Source organism: Hyperolius riggenbachi, chromosome 1 (assembly GCF_040937935.1).
Source record: "Hyperolius riggenbachi isolate aHypRig1 chromosome 1, aHypRig1.pri, whole genome shotgun sequence".
Taxonomy (NCBI): domain Eukaryota; kingdom Metazoa; phylum Chordata; class Amphibia; order Anura; family Hyperoliidae; genus Hyperolius; species Hyperolius riggenbachi.
In genome coordinates this window covers 149,139,545-149,161,140 of record NC_090646.1, presented here as the reverse complement: position 1 = coordinate 149,161,140, position 21,596 = coordinate 149,139,545, and the positions used below count along the sequence as shown (strand labels likewise).

Sequence of the window (21,596 nt, the reverse complement as noted above, 5' to 3'; positions counted from 1 at the left end):
CATGAGATAAAGGCGACCCTGGGCTGGGTCGGGGCTGGTAATGATAACTGGATTTAGCTAACAGAGCGTCTGGGAAAGTGAAGGGAGGCACTGATCGTCTGCCCTGAGGTCTGATATTCAAGGTAATTACCTTTTTTTTTTAAATTCAGCTCATAAGTCCTTTAAGTAGCTAGAGTTGCCCCTGATTGAAGGGTGATCTCGTCAGTGGAATGCAGAGAACTTGGTAAGTAACCCTGCTCTGCTCAGGACTCTGCATAGGCAAGAACGGAGGGAGGCACTCCGGGAAGAAAGTCAACCACCTTTCCGTCATCAAGCGCCTGTAGGCACGTGCCTTATGGTAAATCCGGCCCTGCCTCAGAGTGTTTATTTGTAACTTAAAGGTACACTATCAAACCATGAGTTCCAAAATGACAATGCACAAACAAACTAAGTAGCTGTGTAAACATGTTCCTACTTTTCATGTTAAATATAAAAGGCAAAAGCTTTAATTCATTGTGTGTAGATTTTAGCTACGTTTGGAATGTCTCATTTTCAGAGGTATAAATCTGTAAGAATCTCTGCAACCTGACATGCTAAGAACAGTGTAATATTGAAGCAGATTACCTGACAGGCTTTTGTTTTCATATATCAGGTTTCACACACACAATAACAGATGTTTATGTTGCACATAAGATACATTTCCTCTGCTCTCTGTCAGAGAAAGCTCTGCCTGTCTCTGACTGAGCTCTCTGCACTCATGGAGTTAATGATGCACTATGAAGGGAATCCCCCCTTCCCTCATGGCTGAGTCTGTCATCAGAAAGAATTTCAGCAGATTGCCCTCAGAAAGGTGTGAAAAGGATTAGATAAACAGTAAACAGAGAGATAAGGATTCAGATGTATACACCAACACTTAGCAGCACTTCCCAAACATTTCCTATCTCAATTGAAAAAAACGTGTCAATAGTGTCCCTTTAATCTGAAATCTGCTCTTACTGCAAACATACTTCAGTAAAGAGTTGTTGACATACATGACATGATATATTATAGAGTGAAGCGTGTCACAGCCCATCATACTTGAGATATCTCATATGGTTCTAGAGACTGCTAAGCCTGGTTCAAATATCACCAAAAGTGCATTATACCTTTATAGCCATGACTGTCTTCTGATGTTCCATCCTTGTTCTGGGAATCCACTAGGAGTTGGAGGAAATCCACTCGGTCCTAAGCAGGCAAATGTGCACAAAAACGTATTATATGTAGTGGTATGACAAAAGAACATCAAATGACACAGGCATTAACTCAAAACATTCCAGTGGTGACTAATAATAACTGATGTTATCCAGGGAGTACCTGCCCATTCATTAGCTCATAACCATTAATCTGGTCACTATATGAAGAATGTGAAGAAAATGGATCACTTCCTGTAAAAAAATTGTATTAAATAACTAAAAAAAAGCAGCTTGAGAATCATTAAAAACTGCTGCAGCGAGTAAGATTTGTAATACAAAATGTTTAGAAACACTAGCTTCTATTATCATCTATAGATTGATGACACCCAGTTTCTGTGGCCTATGCAGTCCCATGAACCTGTGAACCTGTAGCTACACACCTTCCTCGAGTGACCATTGGGGCAGTCTGACCATTGACCTTATTTTAGCACTCACAGTGTGAACTCCTTTTTGCCTGTTTTTCTTGATGCTTCTGATGGCATCCTGGAAAAAATTCAGTACACTTATAGGAAGAAAGCAGAAATTCAATCTCTCCAGAAGAGGTACCAGAAATGGACACAGCACTGCAAGGAAGAAGAAAATATATAATGTAAGTGTTTACCTCTCCAAAGCATGGTGGGGGATTGTAATTTTAGCAAATAAATGGCATCATGTGATTTGTGTAATTTACATGTTGTTAAGAACAGGGGATTGAGAAAGGAGAAAGTGAAAAGTTTCTTGGCATTCGAAACAAATGGATCGTTGGGATTGTTCATGGAATCCACGTTCACACTGAATGATGTGCTCAGAACAATGTCCATGCTGTAGCTTCCAAAGATTCTGAAAGACAACACAACAACAAAAGTTTAAATAAATCTAATGCTGGGAATACACGGTTCGTTCTTGAGCCATTTAGATGGCTCGATAGATAATTTCCAACATGTCCGATCTCCCGCCCAATCGTTTTGCCACTCGATTTTTGATAGAAGTGAATGGAAAAAGATAAGAAAAACAAGCGTAAGATAAGAGAATCGACTGCAGAATCGAGCAGCGAAACGATCGAACGAGAGAATCGAGCAGCAAAAACGAGCCATGTATGCCCAGCATAACTCTTCAGAAGCTGCGGTGTATGAGAACCTCTGTGTGTTCCGACTATGTCAAAAACTACTTTAATCATTCATATATATGTTAGGACTTTTAAAACAGTTATAGATTTGTCTACTTTATAATGATTGTTGATGTATATTACCACCTTGAACCAGCAGATATTAGACCAGAGTCCAGCAGAAATCTCACCTCTGCTGCTAATACTGTAGCTGTCTCGATACACTACAACGCTATGTGGCTGTGCATTGCACACTGCTCCCCCTGCGCCACTGTGTGCTGCTGTGATGACTGATGATCATCCAAAGAACCAGCATTCTTGATGAATGCTCAATTCATTCGATGATAGTTTGATCAACAGCCTGTAAATGTCTGGGAACTGAGAAAAACAGTTGATATAGTTTTGAAAGCAAATTGTTTCCCTATTCTTGCCTGATAGGATTTTTAGCTTCCTGTATATTTGAGCCTCCTCGGTAAATAAGTAGGGCACTTGTCATAATTACCATATCACGTTACTATTTGAGTTATACATACTTCCCTGTCTTTTTAGGACTCGTAAAATGTTTTCCTATATTTCTACCTCCTCTGATTCAGCCATTCTGGGCCAGCCTTTGCAATGAGAGACCTGAGGGCCTCAATATAGCTCTTAGAAGGGGCTCTGGGATTTGCTATGAAGCTCTGCCCCAGCCCCAAAGTAATGCTTTCGTTTCCCCATGGATGCTGGAAAAGTGAGTTGTCACCCCTCTCATACTCACTGCATTTGAGGGAGGGGGCTCCTGCTCTCACACATAAAGTGTCTGTCTACCTATGCTGAAGGGCTCTTTGGCTACCTATACTGGGGGGTGGGCTCTTTGGTACCTATACTGGGGAGGGGACTCAGTGGCTATCTATTCTGGGGGGTCTCTAACTACCTATACTGGGGTTTCTCTATATACCTACACTGGGTGGGGGGCGCTCTGTGGCTACCTATCCTGGGGGTGCTCTCTTGGTACCTATACTGGAGTAGGAGAGCCTCTCTGACTTCCTTTATAGGAGAGCTATCTGTCTACTACATTGGGGGGGCTGTCTGGCTACCTATACTGGGGGGGGGGGGGGGGGGGTGTCTCTCCGGTACCTATACTGGAAATGTACATATAGGCCAGATTTTTCACTTATCACTGTAGCCTATTTACTACTGTAAATTGGATTGGGTCATATTTAGTATTTAAAATACATTCTAAATGACAATGAAACCCAACTGACGCTGGTTCTTATGGTAGTTTCACAATATGTGCATCGTATTGCACATACAGTATAACATGATTGCAATGCAATGCTGAAAGGATTTGTTAGCAAACAATGAAACGTGGTATAACATGGGTTTAATGATTTTGGAGGGAAAGTCAACGTTATACATTAAAGCACTAAGAAAACAGGAAACACGAACAAGCAAAAAACTAACAAAATCCCTGTTATCATTGACTTCTATGATATCCTTTAACATGTGCACTGGCTGGCAATGGACAGCCCTCCCTGCGTTATTTTGATGGCATCTGGTGCAGCGCACTGTTAATGTGTAGATGTGATCATTACCATCACAATATAATCATGTTACTATGTGATTACCGGTATATAGTATTGACCATTACACCATACTGCAACAGATGCAGAAACAAAAGGACTGTTACACTGCTTCAAAAGATCAAATTCAAAATTAGACCATGTTGAATATCTTCAGAAAAGGATTTAGAAATCCATCTGAAGCAGTGCGCAAATACCCATGTGCACAAGCCCTATGAAAGAAAATGTTTTAACAGGTAGATATACAGTACATTGTGTCTGCCATGTCCAGCATTCTCCCTCTCTATACAGATATACAGCATACTTACTCTTTCATGTTTATGAATTCTTTGTTATCCACCTTCTTCTGAATATTCTTCACTAAAAGCTCTCCATAACTTTTTATGATTGGGAACATCTGTGTGGATCACAAGAGAGATTTACTTTACTTGCTTAGTGAGAGTAAATCCCCAAGATTTAATTATTTCACAAAACTGTATTCAGTACTTTACTAAAGTAGACTGTAAAAAATTAGAAAAAAATGTTTTGCAGCAGAAACCCGTAAAACAGAACTCCTTACATTCTCAGCAGACGTGATATGGCAGAGCTGATATGGAGATTGTAGTAGGAGGTGAACACAAATTATATTTTTGGACAATGATTGTTTTGTGGTGTTTCAGGGATGCTCTTTCTTTTGTTTAAAGTCATACCCATGTTATATCCATATCAAGGTATTTGCATATATTTTTTTAGCTTTACATTTTTTGTAGTTGAATGGCAGCTTGGTCATGCTCCCTTGCTCATGTCGTAATTGGTTGGGGTGGCAAGTGGCAGCTCCTTTGCACCTCCCCCACTCCGACCATCTCATCTTGCACAGAGGGAACATCCAAGAAACAGCGCCAGTCATCTGATCACAACCATTTCCAAGCAAACTTAGATTTTAATATTAAGTTTTTCTTTAAAAAAAAAAAAAAAAAATCATAGTACTGCTAATCTAGTGGGATGCTTTGGTGAATAAAAAACTCCGCTGGACAGAGGCTTTAGATGTTATCAGATTTTTATTATAATGCCAGGTAAGATGTGCTGGGTTGCATGGATATGGGCTTGTATGCATTCTTTTTTCACATACATATGTGTCTAGTGGGAATGAGCACTGAACTGTTATCCAGGCGTTTCATATGATGTGCTGGATTAAATCTTACTAATATTATAAATGTGAAAGTTTGGATGTTTGCTACTCAATCACGCAACAATGGCTGAACAGATTTGAATGAAATTTGGCACACACATAGTACATTACCTGGAATAACATATAGGATACTTTTTATCCCCAGAATCAAAAAGTGGGCTGAGACAAATACAAATTTCCGTGGGAAAATGTAAACTGCAGCCATTCTTACACTGGCAATGGCAGGGTTCTCAAACTTTGCACAGTTGGTCACTGGGTGACTGGGATTAATATTCAGAAAAGTGGGTGGAGCCTACAAAAGCCAATCAAAATGTACCTATTGATTTTCAAGCGGAATATTTAATTGCTGCCATTCTTGCACTGTTAATGGCACAAGCCTCAAACCTGTACAGTTGGTCATTGGGTGACTGGGGTTTAAATTCACAAAAGGGGGTAGTGCTAAAGCCAATCAGATTTGTTTCATTTCAATGCAAATTATTGATGCTAAAGACCGCAAAGCTCACAAACTAGGTAATAGAGTTACTGTGTGTTATGATAAGGAAAAGTGGGCGGAGCCAACACCAGCCCAATACATATACCCGGGGAACGCCGGGCCATCAGCTAGTGTATATTATATAGTCATAGCTCACCTGTTTCAGTTTTCCACTGGTGAATGTAGGCGACAGCACCGTTCGGATTCGCTTCCACTGATCATCTGCAGCAATGGATACGGCTGACTTCAGAGGTCCACTCAAACCAAAATCCTAAAACAGAAAGATTTTTTAGATCAAAGCCGAGTTAATGAAGAACAAAACTGTACAGAAAATGTATAGCATGATGAAAAAGAAAAATACTACAAGTCAAAGAAACTTCCAGACCGAGATCAGCCTGGGGCAGTGTAGGGGCTGCAGCAATACAAATAAGGCAGGAATTAAGCTCCTCACTCTTAGAGCCTGTTTCCACTTGTGACGCACACGTCTGCGCGATGCGCGGCATCACTTCCTGGTGTGCGGATACTGAGACGAATCCCATCAGCTGTGCCCCCACCTTTTCGGATGAAAATGCAGGCCGAATCGCTCAGCCGGCGGTGCAATTGTTCCCTATGGCAGAGTTTCCCCGCGCAATTTGCCTGCAGTGAACCTCTGCGAGTTCAGAACCGGCCCCAAAGGTGAATAACTCTGCTAAATGGCCTAAGCCAGGAATAGAGCATGTGAACTTGTGTCCCCAGAACTCATGTGAAAATCCAGAGACAGCGCCCCCCAAGAGCATTGTTCTACTCCTCGCCCTCCTCCCCCCCCCCCCCCCCCCCCACCACCACCACCACCACAGGAAGCTGCTTTGCTGTGCATCGTCACTCCTCTATTCCTCATAGAAACAGATGTGTGGCTCTGCTAAGCAGAGCATGAGCTTGTACAGCATTTAACTCTCAATCTGTCGCCCGAGGGATCGAGTCCCGATATCTTTGGCCAACAACTACTGAAACTGAAATTCTTAGCTTTAGACATTTTTAATACTGTTGCTATGCTCTGGGTTGTTTTCTATTTCAGACTTGATTATTGCTTTAAAAACAGGGGTCTCAAACTCTATTTACCTGGGGGCCGCAGGAGGCAAAGTCAGGATGAGGCTGGGCCGCATAAGGGATCTCACAAAAAAAGTCAATCAGCAGCTCCCGCCCAAAACCGTCCCTTGCATTGATTTTTATTTCAAAATCAAATTCACACTGAAGCGAAGTATTTTGCCTATTTTACCTTATAGTTCGCTTCAGTGCTCCCATTACAAGTAATCCGCCGTGTCCCCGCCGCAAAACGAGGGCTGCAGAGCCCCCAAATTGCCCGGGGGCAATCCGCCGGCATTTCCTTGAAGGGGCAGAGCTTTCAGTTTCAGCTCTGCCCCTCCTGACGTCAATCGCGGCGCATCGCCGGCTCTCCCCGCCCCACTCTGTGAAGGATGAGTGAGAGGGGCAGGCAGAGGTGGCGATGCGCCGCGATTGACGTCAGGAGGGGCAGAGCTGAAAGCTCTGCCCCTTCCAGGAAATGCTGGCGGATTGCCCCCGGGCGATTTGGGGGCTCTGCAGCCCTCGTTTAGCGGCAGGGATGCGGCGAATTACTTGGGAGCACTGAAGCGAACTGTAAGGAAGCTTTTGCCGGCACGGGCCACAAAATATTGTATCGAGGGCCGCAAATGGCCCACGGGCCGCGAGTTTGAGACCCCTGCTTTAAGATAAAGGTAAGGTAAGTCATTTAATTATATGACTGTACAGATTAAGTAATGTTGGGACTACTGGCAGAAAAATAAATAACCAAACACTAGTAAAGTCTCTAGTCTGTGAATGCAATACGAAAAGGGGAAAAAAATGACACAGAGTACCTCACTAATGATAAATAAACCAAAATATCAAAAATTATTGATTGATATTTTGGTTGATTTATCATCAGTGAGGTACTCTGTGTCTATTTGTTTTTCTTTTTGTACTAATTAAGTTTGCAGATAGATATGTAATTTGAAATATTCTTATTAACCCTTTTCTGACAATACTGTAAAGTGATAATAATAGAACAAGCACAAGTAGACGAAACATAAAAGCTTACATAAAAACTATAACAAACACATTAAAAAAGGCAGAATAATCAAATTATGTATAATAATAGGAGTGGATTGCACACTCAATATGCAAGATAAAATATATTAAAATAGGAAAGGAAAAAAACAGACATCTAAGGATTTTTGGTACTTATCCGTTAGCCGGGCGCATCCAGCAGGTGGCGCTAATTACTATTCCCCCTCCAGGCCGACATGGATAGTAGGGAAAGATGTAACTCCGGTGGAGTTTTGTCGCCACCTAGAGGATGCGCCCGGCTAACGGATAAGTACCAGCTTTTTTTAATGTAACATACTAAGTTGTTGTTTTTTCCATTAAGAATGAAGTGCCAGGCAACTGGTATAGTTTAAGAGGAAATAAATATACAGCCTCCATATTCCTCTTGTACTGTTGTGGGAGAAGGTTCCTTGTCTGTGTGTTTTTTTATGTAACACACTAAGTTATTGTTTTTTCACCACTTTATCCACCACTACAGTATATCTACGTCCTCTTTGACCTCATCTAAGCCACAAGTCAATAGATATGTCTTGTAGCAGAAGCAGTGCTGTGCAGGATTGGGCTTGCTCCTGTGCGTATTTCTGGCACTATCTGATGCAGCACTAATTGGTGAATGGAAATATATGGTTCCTGAGCTAATGAGATTGGTTTTTACTATTAAAAATACATTTATTTTCTTAGTTCATAGTGAAAAATACACTCTGTAGCATTATTTCAGAATCAAACATCTTCACCATAAATTGTGACAGGAACATAATCTAAGTTTTGTGATAAGCGGTAAGAATAGCCAAACAAAATCTGTGCTTTTTATCTACAGTAGCACTTTTTATTATTAAACTGGAATTGGTAAAATTGAGAAATAATGTGTTTTTTTAACTGTTTCCCTTATTTTCCCATTAAAATTCATAGAAAACAAAATTGTTTGAGGGAAAAATGGCATACAATGAAAGCCTAGTTTGTCTAAAACAATATATACAGTGATTTGCAAAAGTATTCGGCCCCCTTGAAGTTTTCCACATGTTGTCATATTACTGCCACAAACATGAATCAATTTTATTGGAATTCCACATGAAAGACCAACACAAAGTGGTGTACACATGAGAAGTGGAACGAAAATCATTCATGATTCCAAACATTTTTTACAAATAAATAACTGCAAAGTGGGGTGTGCGTAATTATTCAGCCCCCTTTGGTCTGAGTGCAGTCAGTTGCCCATAGACATTGCCTGATGAGTGCTAATGACTAAATAGAGTGCACCTGTGTGTAATCTAATGTCAGTACAAATACAGCTGCTCTGTGACGGCCTCAGAGGTTGTCTAAGAGAATATTAGGAACAACAACACCATGAAGTCCAAAAAAACACACCAGACAGGTCAGGGATAAAGGTATTGAGAAATGTAAAGCAGGCTTAGGCTACAAAAAGATTTCCAAAGCCTTGAACATCCCACGGAGCACTGTTCAAACGATCATTCAGAAATGGAAGTAGTATGGCACAACTGTAAACCTACCAAGACCTAGGTCTTCCAACTAAACTCACAGGCCCAACAAGGAGAGCGCTGATCAGAAATGCAGTGGTGACTCTGGACGAGCTGTAGAGCTGTCGAGATCTACAGCTCAGGTGGGGGAAATCGGTCCATAGGACAACTATTTGTCGTGCACTGCACAAAGTTGGCCTTTATGGAAGGGTAGCAAGAAGAAAGCCATTGTTAACAGAAAAGCATAAGAAGTCCCGTTTGCTGTGTCCCCCCACATGGCTTGTGGCAAACTGCAAACATGTGGAAGAAGGTGTTCTGGTCAGATGAGACCAAAATGGAACTTTTTGGCCAAAATGCAAAACGCTATTTGTGGCGGAAAACTAACACTGCACATCATTCTGAACACACCATCCCCACTGTCAAATATGGTGGCGGCAGCATCATGCTCTGGGGTGATTCTCTTCAGCAGGGACAGGGAAGCTGGTCAGAGTTGATGGGAAGATAGATGGAGCCAAATACAGGGAAATCTTGGAAGAAATCCTTTTTGAGGCTGCAAAAGACTTGAGACTGGGGCGGAGGTTCACCTTCCAGCAGGACAATGACCCTAAACATAAAGCCAGGGCAACAATGGAATGGTTTAAAACAAAACATATCCATGTGTTAGAATGACCCAGTCAAAGTCCAGATCTAAATCCAATCGAGAATCTGTGGCAAGGTCTGAAAACTGCTGTTCACAAATGCTGCCCATCTAATCTGACTGAGCTGGAGCTGTTTTGCTAAGAAGAATGGGCAAGGATTTCAGTCTCTAGATGCGCAAAGCTGGTAGAGACATACCCTAAAAGACTGGCAGCTGTAATTGCAGCAAAAGGTGGTTCTACAAAGTATTGACTCAGGGGGCTGAATAATTACGCACACCCCACTTTGCAGTTATTTTTTTTTTTAAATGTTTGGAATCATGTATGATTTTCGTTCCACTTCTCATATGTAGACCACTTTGTATTGGTCTTTCACATGGAATTCCAATAAAATTGATTAAGGTTTGTGGCAGTAATATGACAAAATGTGGAACACTTCATGGGGGCCAAATACTTTTGCAAACCACTGTATTTCATTTCTGTGTCATAAGTAGGGATAAAGTTATTTCTGATTAAATGAGGACATAGCTAAACTGTCAAAACTGCTCTGGTCCATAAGTGGGAAACAAGGTCTGGATGCGAAGTGGTTAAATAAAGCAGTCAGAATAAAAACATGGCACATACCCTTCTGTTGGTAAATATTGTGTAGCAATCCTTAACAAGAATAGACTTTATGATTACTGGATCCATTACGGCAAGAACTGGCAGTCTTCCATCATAAAACCTGTAGAAAAAGGATTTTCTTTTTTCAGAATTGTAACAAGATGACCTCTGAGGTGATATCCTACACATTACAGTGTTTTATGAGATTCATGCCCAATAGAAACTATGAGCCATGTGTATACAGCAGCAAATATACGGTCAGGGCCATAAATATTGGGACATCAACACGATTCTAACATTTTTGGCTCTATACACAACCACAATGGATTTGAAATGAAATGAACACGATGTGCTTTAACTGCAGACTGTCAGCTTTAATTTGAGGGTATTTACATCCAAATCAGGTGAACGGTGTAGGAATTACAACAGTTTCCATTGGTGCCTCCTACTTGTTAAGGAGCAAAAGTAATGGAATAGAATAATAATTATAAATCACTTTTCACTTTTTAATACTTGGTTGCAAATCCTTTGCAGTCAATTACAGCCTGAAGTCTGGAACGCATAGACATCGGCAGGGGCGTAACTAGAAATGACTGGCCCCCCCTGCAAAAAACTTTGGATGGGGCCCAATATGGCCACACACCCCCATCCCTGTCTATAAAACTTTGTATGATTCATTATCAGTGGCAGATGCAGTCATTAGAACAATTGTGCAGAGAGCAGAATGCCTTTTCTCTCCATGCCAAAACTCCCCAAGCATCACTACAGGACACAGCACTTGGGGAGGGGTAGAATAGCACTGTACACAATACCCTGCTGTACACTGAATAGGGACTGTCTACAAATCTTTGTCTGCAAAACCTTGTATGATTCCATATCAGTGACTGAGCAGATGCAGTCATTAGAACAATTGTTCAGAGAGCAGAAAGTGTTTTCTCTCCTTGCCCTTAGTTGTCAGTCTCTCAGGATGGGGGCCCCCTGTTGCTTCTGGGCCTCCTTACGGCTGCATCCCTTGCAGGGTCTATTGTTACACCCCTGGACATCACCAATCGCTAGGTTTCATCCCTGGTGATGCTCTGCCAGGCCTCTACTGCAACTGTCTTCAGTTCCTGCTTGTTCTTGAGGCATTTTCCCTTCAGCAAGTGAAATACATGCTCAATCGGATTCAGGTCAGGTGATTGACTTGGCCATTACATAACATTCCATAACATAACAAAACGTTACACCCTACGGGTGTAGATACACTTTTGATGTGGTAAATTGTTATCTAAGCACTTAATCCAGCTTGATAGAGTTGGAAGGCTTGGGGAGAGCCACTTAAAGTGGACCTGAACTCAGATCTCCTCTCTGTTCTAAAAGATACACAACAGCATAATAACTTTTAAGCAAAAAACATTTCTTTGTTACAGCTGATACAAATCCTAAAATAAATCTGCTCAGTTTCTACTTCCTGATTTACAGAAGCAGACATATTGTTTACATCCTGTGCTTTCAAATGGGGTTATCTGCTATAAGCAGTCATGTGACACAGGGGAAGGATCAAATTACAACTAGTGATTAGACACAAATGAGGGGGAATTACACAGGCTAAACTGTTTAAATACATACAGGGTGTATTTCTGTTATGTTTTCCTTGTGTCCTGTGCAAGAGTTCAATTCCACTTTAAGGGCAATTTTTGGCATACTGTGAATGATGACTCCATCATTAACCTCTTGAAGTTGGAGCACAGTCCTTCATCTTGCAAGATACAAGTTATCAGAAATGTTGCAACCTGAGGACATTTCCATACTAAATGGTTAAAGGACACCTGTAGTGAGAGGGATAGGGAGGCTGCTAAAATGATTTACATTTAAAAAGTATATCAGAGACCTGAGAATAGAAAGAATTGATACTTACCCGGGGCATCCTCCAGCTCCATAAGCACGTCTGAGTCCCTCGCTGTCCTGCCGCAGTCTGCCATTCAGCCACAATCAGCCCCGGTAACTGGCTCAGTCGTGTCAGTTGGTGCCTTTTGTGCATGTGCAGAAGACCACACCTGGCATGACTGAGACAGTTACCGGGGCTGATTGTGGCTGAACGGCAGACTGCGGCAGGAGGGCAAGCGACTTAAACATGCTTATGGAGCTGGAGGAAGCCCTGGGTAAATATCGCTTCTCAGGTCTCTGGTTTCCTTTAAACACTGCAGAATACCTGGCTGTCCTTCCTATTCTCTGCCTCTCATACTTTCAGCCATAGACCCTGAACAAGCAATGCAGCATATCAGATGTTTGACATTATTGTCAGATCTGATAAAATTAGCTGCATGCTTGTTTCTGGTGTGATTCCGACAAAAAGCCCTGCAGCCCTGCCAGGCAACTGGTATTATTTATAAGGAAATAAATATGGCAGCCTCTTGTTACAGTTGTCATTTAAAGGAAGGAGACCTTGTCTGGTGAATTATGTACAGTTATATGGCACATTCACATTCATATACACATTGAAAAATCTTTTTAATTGTTTCCATTGAGACTTCCCAATCTTCTGCACCAATGGATACTCCAGCTTTAGGCCCCGTTCACACTGCACGCGTTTCCAGACGCGTTTTGGAAACGCGTTCGGGAGGCCGACACGCACGACATCAGACAATGCATAGAGTGCACTGTCTGATGTTCACACTGCATGCGTTCCGGACCTGTGCGGTCCGGGAACGCATGCTGCACGCATTTTTTGCAAAAACGCGTGGCTGTCCCATTCACTTTTCAGTGATGGGATCAGCCACGCAACGCATACAAATGCGGATGGCGTGCGTTCGTACGCGTTTCATTTCACGCGCGTGCCCGTCCGCGTTTCTAATATGAACGAGGCAAGGGCGTAGGGCCCGTGGTCGCAGCGGTCGCCTTGGCGACCGGGCCCGGCTCCTGAGGAGGCGGGGGAGGGGCCCGGGGGGCCCATCTCCGTTTGGAGGGCCATGCGCCCGTTCGCGCTGGTAGGAGGGAGCCGCAGCCGCGGGGAGGGCAGCCCGACCTCTCCCTCCCTTCCTCTCCCCGGGGCCCCCCCTCAGATGCAGAGTAAGCGGCTAACGGAAGCGCTATAGGCAGAACTCACCTCCCTGCGTTCCACTCGCCGCTGATCTCCTCTCTGGCTGGCTCTGCATAGATGTTGTTACACACGCAGCTTCCGGCTAAACAGGAAGCTGCGTGTGTAAGCATCTATGCAGAGCCAGCCAGAGAGGAGATCAGCGGCGATTGGAACCAGGGACGGAGGTGAGTTCTGCCTATAGCGCTTCCGTTAGCCGCTTACTCTGCATCTGAGGGGGGGCCCCGGGGAGAGGAAGGGAGGGAGAGGTCGGGCTGCCCTCCCCGCGGCTGCGGCCCCCCCCTCCATTATGGGGACGGGCAGCTACCTAATCTATCCTGGGGGGCAGCTACCTAATCTATCCTGGGGGGCACCTACCTAATCTAACCTATACTGGGGGGCAGCTACCTAATCTATCCTGGGGGCAGCTACCTAATCTATCCTGGGGGGCACCTACCTAATCTAACCTAATCCTGGGGGGCAGCTACCTAATCTAACCTATACTGGGGGGCACCTACCTAATCTATCCTGGGGGCAGCTACCTAATCTATCCTGGGGGGCACCTACCTAATCTAACCTAATCCTGGGGGGCAGCTACCTCATCTAACCTATACTGGGGGGCACCTACCTAATCTATCCTGGGGGCAGCTACCTAATCTATCCTGGGGGGCAGCTACCTAATCTAACCTATACTGGGGGGCAGCTACCTAATCTAACCTATACTAGGGGGCACCGACCTAATCTAATTTATACTGGGGGCACCTACCTATCTAACCTATACTGGGGGCACTTACTTATCTAACCTGTATTGGGGGCACCTAGCTAGCCTATACAGGTGGCAACTAAACTGGCTACCTATATTGGAGGCACCTACCTAACTAACCTATACTGGGGGCACCTACCTATCTAACCTACGCTGGAGGCAACTATTCTGGCTACCTATATTAGAGGCACCCACCTAGCTAACCTGTACTGGGGGCACCTATCTATCTAACTTATACCGGCGGCGCCTGCCTATCTCACCTATACCGGGGGCAACTATACTGGCTTACCTATGCCTGACTACCTATACTGGGGGTACCTATAGCTGGCTATAGGGATTTTGATATGTGTGTGCATCCGTCGGGTGTTGTCGGGGGAGGGGGGGCTGTTGTTGCCGGGGGGGGGGGGGGGGGGCCCACATCCAGATTCCGCATCGGGGCCCAGAGGTTTGTAGCTACGCCACTGGAACAAGGCCTTAACCCATTTCCCTTTGGAGTCTTGAGTATGCCCTAATTCTTTGTCTGTTATTTATTTAAGCTTATTGGCAGGCTCAGACTCTGGTCACATACACACATCAGACCATAGTCTTTTGAAAATGAAAGATCACAGACCAATTTTACGCTCTTCCATGTAGTATGAGAGCCATACCTTCACAGTCTTTTCTATGGAGCTGAACTCCTCATCAGAAAAAGATCTTTGCAAGATGCTGCACACAAAGATGCTATCCAAGGAGAGTGAAAGGTGTGTGCTTCTGACCAGTTTCGCCTGACTTATATACTGGCTGCCTCAAGTCTAATGACTCATTCAAATTTAAACTGACTCTCGTCTAATTAAAATTAGAAACCGTTGCAAGCTGCAATCGCCTACCAGATAGTGCAGGATCTAAGGCTACCTTCCTGACATTCCTGCAGGAGTTGGCCCACGCAAATTCTTGCATCTCAACAGGGGCGCCGCGTGTAGGCCTCCTTGTACCCCCAGGAAATGAAGGGCAACGCTTTGCCATTTTAATAAGGGTGCATACACACATCAGACCATAGTCTTTGGAAAATGAAAGATCACAGACCAATTTTACCCCATTCCATGTAGTACGAGAGCCATACCTACACAATTTATTCTATGGAGCTGATCTTCCCATCAGACAGAAATCTTTGCAAGATGCTGCACACAAAGATACTGAACACATTCAAAAGATCAGTATCTGTAAAAGATCTGTTCCTGCAAAAGATCTGTTCCTGCAAAATGCATTCGGAGTCTGTGAGATCTGCAGATCATCATACACACCTTGTTTAACAGACATTCATCTGCAGATCAGATCCACCAGGATGGCTTTTCAGATCTGCAGATGATAGTCTGATTTGCAGTTGAATGTCAGTTAAACAAGGTGTGTATGATGATCTGCAGATCTCATAGACTATGAATGCATTTTGCAGGAACGGATCTTTTGCAGGAACAGATCTTTTGCAGATACTGAGCTTTTGAATGTATACAGCATCTTTGTGTCCAGCATCTTGCAAAGATTTCTGTCTGATGGGGAGTTCAGCTCCATAGAATAGACTGTGTAGGTATGGCTCTCATACTACATGAAGGGTGGTAAGATTGGTCTGTGATCTTTCATTTTCCAAAGACTATGGTCTGATGTGTGTATAAGCCTTTAGACGAGAGTCAGTTTAAATTTGAATGAGTCATTAGACTTGAGGCAGCCAGTATATAAGTCAGGTGAAACTGGTCAGAAGCACACACCTTTCACTCTCCTTGGATTACACAAAGATTCTGTAGACATTCAAAAGATCAGTATCTGCAAAAGATCTGTTCCTGCAAAATGCATTCATAGTCTATGATATCTGCAGATCCTCATACACACCTTGTTTTACAGACATTCATCTGCAGATCTGAAAATCCATTCTGGTGGATCTGATCTGCAGATGATTGTCTGATCTGCAGATGAATGTCAGTTAAACAAGGTGTGTATGATGATCTGCAGCTCTCATAGACTATGAATGCAATTTGCAGGAACGGGTCTTTGGCAGGAACATATCTTTTGCAGATACTGATCTTTTGTGTCTGTACAGCATCTGTGTGTGCAGCATCTTGCAAAGATTTTTTTTCTGATGGGGAGTAGAGCTGTTGCGAACTGTTCGCTCGGCGAACATCTCTGGGGCTTTTACTACTTCCGGGTCGCTCTGACACGGAGTAGTACGCCTGCCCTGCCCGGCGAAGCGCGTCCTAGATCGCGCTCCTGTTGCCGGGCACTCTCTGCGCATGTGCGTGACGTCGTTCATGACGTCACGCACATGCGCATAGAGTGCCCGGCAACAGGAGCGCGATCTAGGACGCGCTTTGCCGGGCAGCGCAGGCGTACTACTCCGTGTCAGAGCGACCCGGAAGTAGTAAAAGCCCCATGTATCCAGAGATGTTCGCCGGCGAACGGTTCGGGAACCGTTCACTACATCTCTAATGGGAAGTTCAGCTCCATAGAAAAGACTGTGAAGGTATGGCTCTCATAGTACATGAAGGGTGGTAAGATTGGTCTGTGATCTTTCATTTTCCAAAGACTATAGCCTGATGTGTGTATGAGCCTTAAGGCCACATACACACATCAGACCATAGTCTTTTGAAAATGAAAGATCACAGACCAATTTTACCCCCTTCCATGTAGTATGAGAGCCATACCTTCACAGTCTATTCTATGGAGCTGAACTCCCCATCAGAAAAAAATCTTTGCAAGATGCTGCACACACAGATGCTGTACAGACACAAAAGATCAGTATCTGCAAAAGCTATGTTCCTGCCAAAGATCCGTTCCTGCAAATTGCATTCATAGTCTATGAGATCTGCAGATCATCATACACACCTTGTTTAACTGACATTCATCTGACAGGAATCTATCTGATATGTGCCACACACTAGGAACATATTTCCAATAGATTTCAGAATGAAATCTATATGAAAATCTATCTAAATGCATTATTGAACCATTAGATCCAATGCAACTCTATAGGCCATCGACCTGCTGCCAGCAGCAGATCGACCTAGTTCTTCCATCCTGTCAGATAGATCGAATCGATCGAAATCGGCCGCAAATTGATCGAATGGGGAATTTGATAGAGGCTGACATAATTATTTCCTTTTAAACAATGCAGATTGGTTGGCTGTCCTGCTGAGCCTCTGCCTCTAATAATCTTAAGTCTCATACACACATCAGACTATAGTCTTTGGAAAATGAAAGATCACAGACCATTCTTACCACCCTTCATGTAGTATGAGAGCCATACTCTACACAGTCTTTTCTATGGAGCTGAACTCCACATCAGAAAAAAATCTTTGCAAGATGCTGCACACACAGATGCTGTACAGACACAAAAGATTAGTATCTGCAAAAGATCTGTTCCTGCCAAAAATCCATTCCTGCAAATTGCAATGATAGTCTATGAGATCTGCAGATCATCATACACACATGATTTAACTGACATTCATCTGCAGATCAAGCAATCATCCGCAGATCTGAAAATCCATCCTGGTGGATCTGATCTGCAGATGAATCTCAGTTAAATCATGTGTGTATGATGATCTGCAGATCTCATAGACTATCATTGCAATTTGCAGGAATGGATTTTTGGCAGGAACAGATCTTTTGCAGCTACAGATCTTTTGAGTGTGTGCAGCATCTTGCAAAGATTTTTTTCTGATGGGGAGTTCAGCTCCATAGAATAGACTGTGTAGAGTATGGCTCTCATACTACATGGACGGGGGTAAAATTGGTCTGTGATCTTTCATTTTCAAAAGACTATGGTCTGATGTGTGTATGTGGCCTTAGCCATAGACCATGAACAAGCATGCAGAGGTTTCTGACTGAAGTCTGACTGGATTTGCTGCATATTAGTTTCAGGTGTGTGATTCAGCCACTACTGCAGCCAAAGATATCAGGCAACTGGTATAATTTAAAAGGACATAAATGTACCAGCCTCCATATGCCTCTCACTTCAGGTGTGCTTTAAATGTTTCTGAAAGCATAATATTTAAACATATACCCATAAAATATAGAACTTACCCCCATATTTTTCCATATTTTTTGAAACATTCTGTATCAAATTCAGCAATACCCTAAAAAGAACAAACACAGAACGACATACATGAAATACACACATACATTTAAAAAAAAAAAAAATAATATGATAAATATTCTAATTTTGTTAAGAAATAGTGGGGGAAAGGCTGCACATCCCTAAACACTGTCCTGTCCTATCCTGTTTGCATGATAAGTAGTAGCAGATTTGCATATGATTTACATCTGAGTTGAATGCGAAGTGTGCAGAAAGTCTATTTAGGTGCTGCACACTGAGCTGGTGGTCATTTCAGATGCAGCCTTAGTGGTATGCGCTGGCGCTCTCCTCGCTATTCTAATTTTGTTGCATGCAAAGGGACACACAGTATAGAAGAAAATGGTGTGAATTCACAAAAAAATACACTACACAGTGTTCTCCCCAGGCTATTTTAGCTGGGTGCACCAACGGCTAGTTTTGGTGAGCACCCGACTGTCATCGGCTCACCTCCTTCTCTGCTGTAAGCAGACTTGTGCAGAAAAGCGCTGGCCCTGCATTCTTTCATCTCGTCCCACTCGGCTACTTTTTCATGCCACCCGGCTGGAAAAAAATTCTGGGAAGAACACTGTATTCGAATACTGCTATTCTGTATTTTCACTGCCTCACTGCTTTTTAAACACTAATTGAGGGGCCCTCCTTATTTATTTTTGTTAGATCTAATGTTTATATCGAATTAATTCAGGCCTCTTGCAGAAGGACTGCTGAACTGCGTGCTTGTCTGCCAGCCACAAACAACTTTTGGCAGTGATGTCATGCAGCCAAATGGCAGCATTTGTTACACGTTGGGATTACCCTGCTGCAAAAAACTGCCACATGTCACATCTGAGTTCAGCAGCATTCAGATGTGACTCAGTATGGTGGCCACCTCTCCACCGCTTGTGTCGAGCAAGTGCCTGGCCAGTAAATGGGCCCATGGCCCTGCAGCCAACCTCAGTAAAAGTGCCCATACATCTAGCGATTTTGACTGCCGATCAAGACAGATCGCTCACTGATCGGAACTGATCAGAGAGAGATCTGTTGGCTGCCATAAACCGCAGGCCGATTCCCAACCGATTTCAGCATGAAATATTTCGGCAATCAGCCTCGTGGCACCGCCTCATCGCCCCCATCCCCCCCACTGTCCTTCCAATCTCCAATGCATTATTACTTTACCCCTCCTCCACTCGCCGGACTCTACCAAATTCTTCTAAACACATGGTGAGGCAAGAACCTGGAAGAGGAGTCCAGCGGGTGGCGGAGAGGTAAAGAGAACCAGCGACGACACACTCTCATGTATTTACCATATATATCAATGGGAACATGACAGTAAACACCTACTCTGGTCTTTGTTTAATTCTTCTCTGCTAAATCTGCCTGTTATCAGCTGTGATAAGAATCCCCGACTGAGCATTCAGTCTAGCTTTGCCCGAATGATTATAGCTGAGTCAGTCTTTTCTGATGTCTTTTCAAGCCTTTCCTGCTACGAGGATACATAGCTGGAAATAAGAGCCACAAGGGGGCAGGCTTAGGCTTGAAAAGACATCACAAAAGACTGACTCAGCTATAATCATTCGTGTCAAAGCTAGACTGAATGCTCAGTCGGGGATTCTTATCACAGCTGATAACAGGCAGATTTAGCAGAGAAGAATTAAACAAAGAGCAGAGTAGGTGTTTACTGTCATGTTCCCACTGATATATATGGTAAAATACATGAGGGTGCTTCATCTCTGGTTCTCTTAAAAGACAACCGTAGTGAGAGGTATAAGGAGGCTGCCATCTTTATTTCATTTTAAGCAATACCAGTTACCTGGCAGCCCTGCTGAGCCTCTGCCTATAATACTTTCAGGGCTCGTTTCCACTATAGCGAATCCGCATGCGGGCACTGCATGCGGATTCGCATACTTAATGTTAGTGGATGGGGCTGTTTCCACGTGTGCGGCGGCGTTTTTCGGTGCGGGGAAAATCTGCACGACAGGGTCGTGCAGATTCGCGTGCGGCAGGAATGCGGGCGAATCGCCGCTAATGTATTCAATAGGGAAATCGCATGCGGCTTTGTCATGCGGATTTCCCCGCGATTTCGCATGCGATTTAGCATGAAAGCCAATGGAACTTAACACAGGCAGTGACATGGTTAAATTCGCATGGCTCCTTGCCATGCGAAATCGCATGCGAAATCGCGGGTAAATCTGCATGCGGAAACGCAGCCGCATGCGATTTCTTCAGCGGTGGAATCCAGGCGATTCCGCACCGCTACAGTGGAAACAAGCCCTTAGCAATAGACCATGAACAAGCATGCAGCAGATCAGGTGTTTGACATTTTTGTCAGATCTGACAAGATTAGCTGCATGCCTGTTTCTGGTGTGATTCAGACACTTCAGCAACCAAATAGATGAGCAGGGCTGCCAAGCAATGTGTATTGTTTAAAAGGAAATAAATATGGCAGCCTCCATATTCTTCTCACTTCAGTTCTCCTTTAAAGTATTAATGCAGGGTCCCCCCCGGGGGGGGGGGGGGGTGTACATGTACACTGGGGGGATAGGGGCCGGGGATTTTTGTCATGTTCATCATTCACAATTATTACATGCTGTTACCACCGCACACCTAAACAAGCGCTTTGGCCTGACATCCTGCAGCATGTTCGATCGATACATGCGAACAATTTCAGGTTGAAATTGGTCACATTGTCAATCAGGCATGCTTTTGGCAGCACCGATTTTCATCCGATTCAATAATACTTATCAAATCAGATGGTCCATTGGCAGCCAGATTTATGGGCATCTTAAGTCTGCTCCCAGGCTTTTATATCTAATTAGATCAGTATTTAATTGTGGAAAAGTTTTGAGTTGAGGTCACTTTACATTTTGCTCTGTGTGCTTCCGCCCAGCCCCATGAACTAGTTGTATGTTAAGGCTCGTACACACATCCAACAAAATGCACAACCAACTCGTCAACGTGACCAACCCCACGACAAACCATTTACAAGAATTGTATTTTCCGGGCATCAACCAACTGAACAACTAACAGGAGGATTGTTGGACGTGTGTATGAGCCTTAACCACCCTGGCGTTCTGATTAAATCGCCAGGGTGGCTGCGGGAGGGTTTTTTTTTAATTAAAAAAAAAACTATTTCATGCAGCCAACTGAAAGTTGGCTGCATGAAAGCCCACTAGAGGGCGCTCCGGAGGCGATCTTCTGATCGCCTCCGGCGGCAAGAAATAACACGGAAGGCCGCAATGAGCGGCCCTCCGTGTTTCACTTCCCTCGTCGCCATGGCGACGAGCGGAGTGACGTCATGGACGTCAGCCGACGTCCTGACGTCTGCCGCCTCCGATCCAGCCCTTAGCGCTGGCCGGAACTGTTTGTTCCGGCTACGCTGGGCTCGGGCGGCTG

The 21,596-nt window shown here is 43.9% G+C and overlaps 1 protein-coding gene across 1 annotated transcript in view; it reads right to left on the bottom strand.

The window, feature by feature from the left end:
* Positions 1 to 21,596, bottom strand: part of LOC137568225 (cytochrome P450 3A24-like) — a 40,810-nt gene that overhangs the window by 9,483 nt on the left and 9,731 nt on the right. Inside the window, exons 3-9 of the mRNA XM_068278743.1 lie at positions 18,176 to 18,228; positions 10,332 to 10,431; positions 5,652 to 5,765; positions 4,163 to 4,251; positions 1,882 to 2,030; positions 1,647 to 1,774; positions 1,125 to 1,203 (exon numbers count right to left, since the gene is read on the bottom strand). Of these exons, the coding sequence (XP_068134844.1) occupies positions 1,125 to 1,203; positions 1,647 to 1,774; positions 1,882 to 2,030; positions 4,163 to 4,251; positions 5,652 to 5,765; positions 10,332 to 10,431; positions 18,176 to 18,228 (712 nt within the window). The remainder of the gene's footprint in view (positions 1 to 1,124; positions 1,204 to 1,646; positions 1,775 to 1,881; positions 2,031 to 4,162; positions 4,252 to 5,651; positions 5,766 to 10,331; positions 10,432 to 18,175; positions 18,229 to 21,596) is intronic.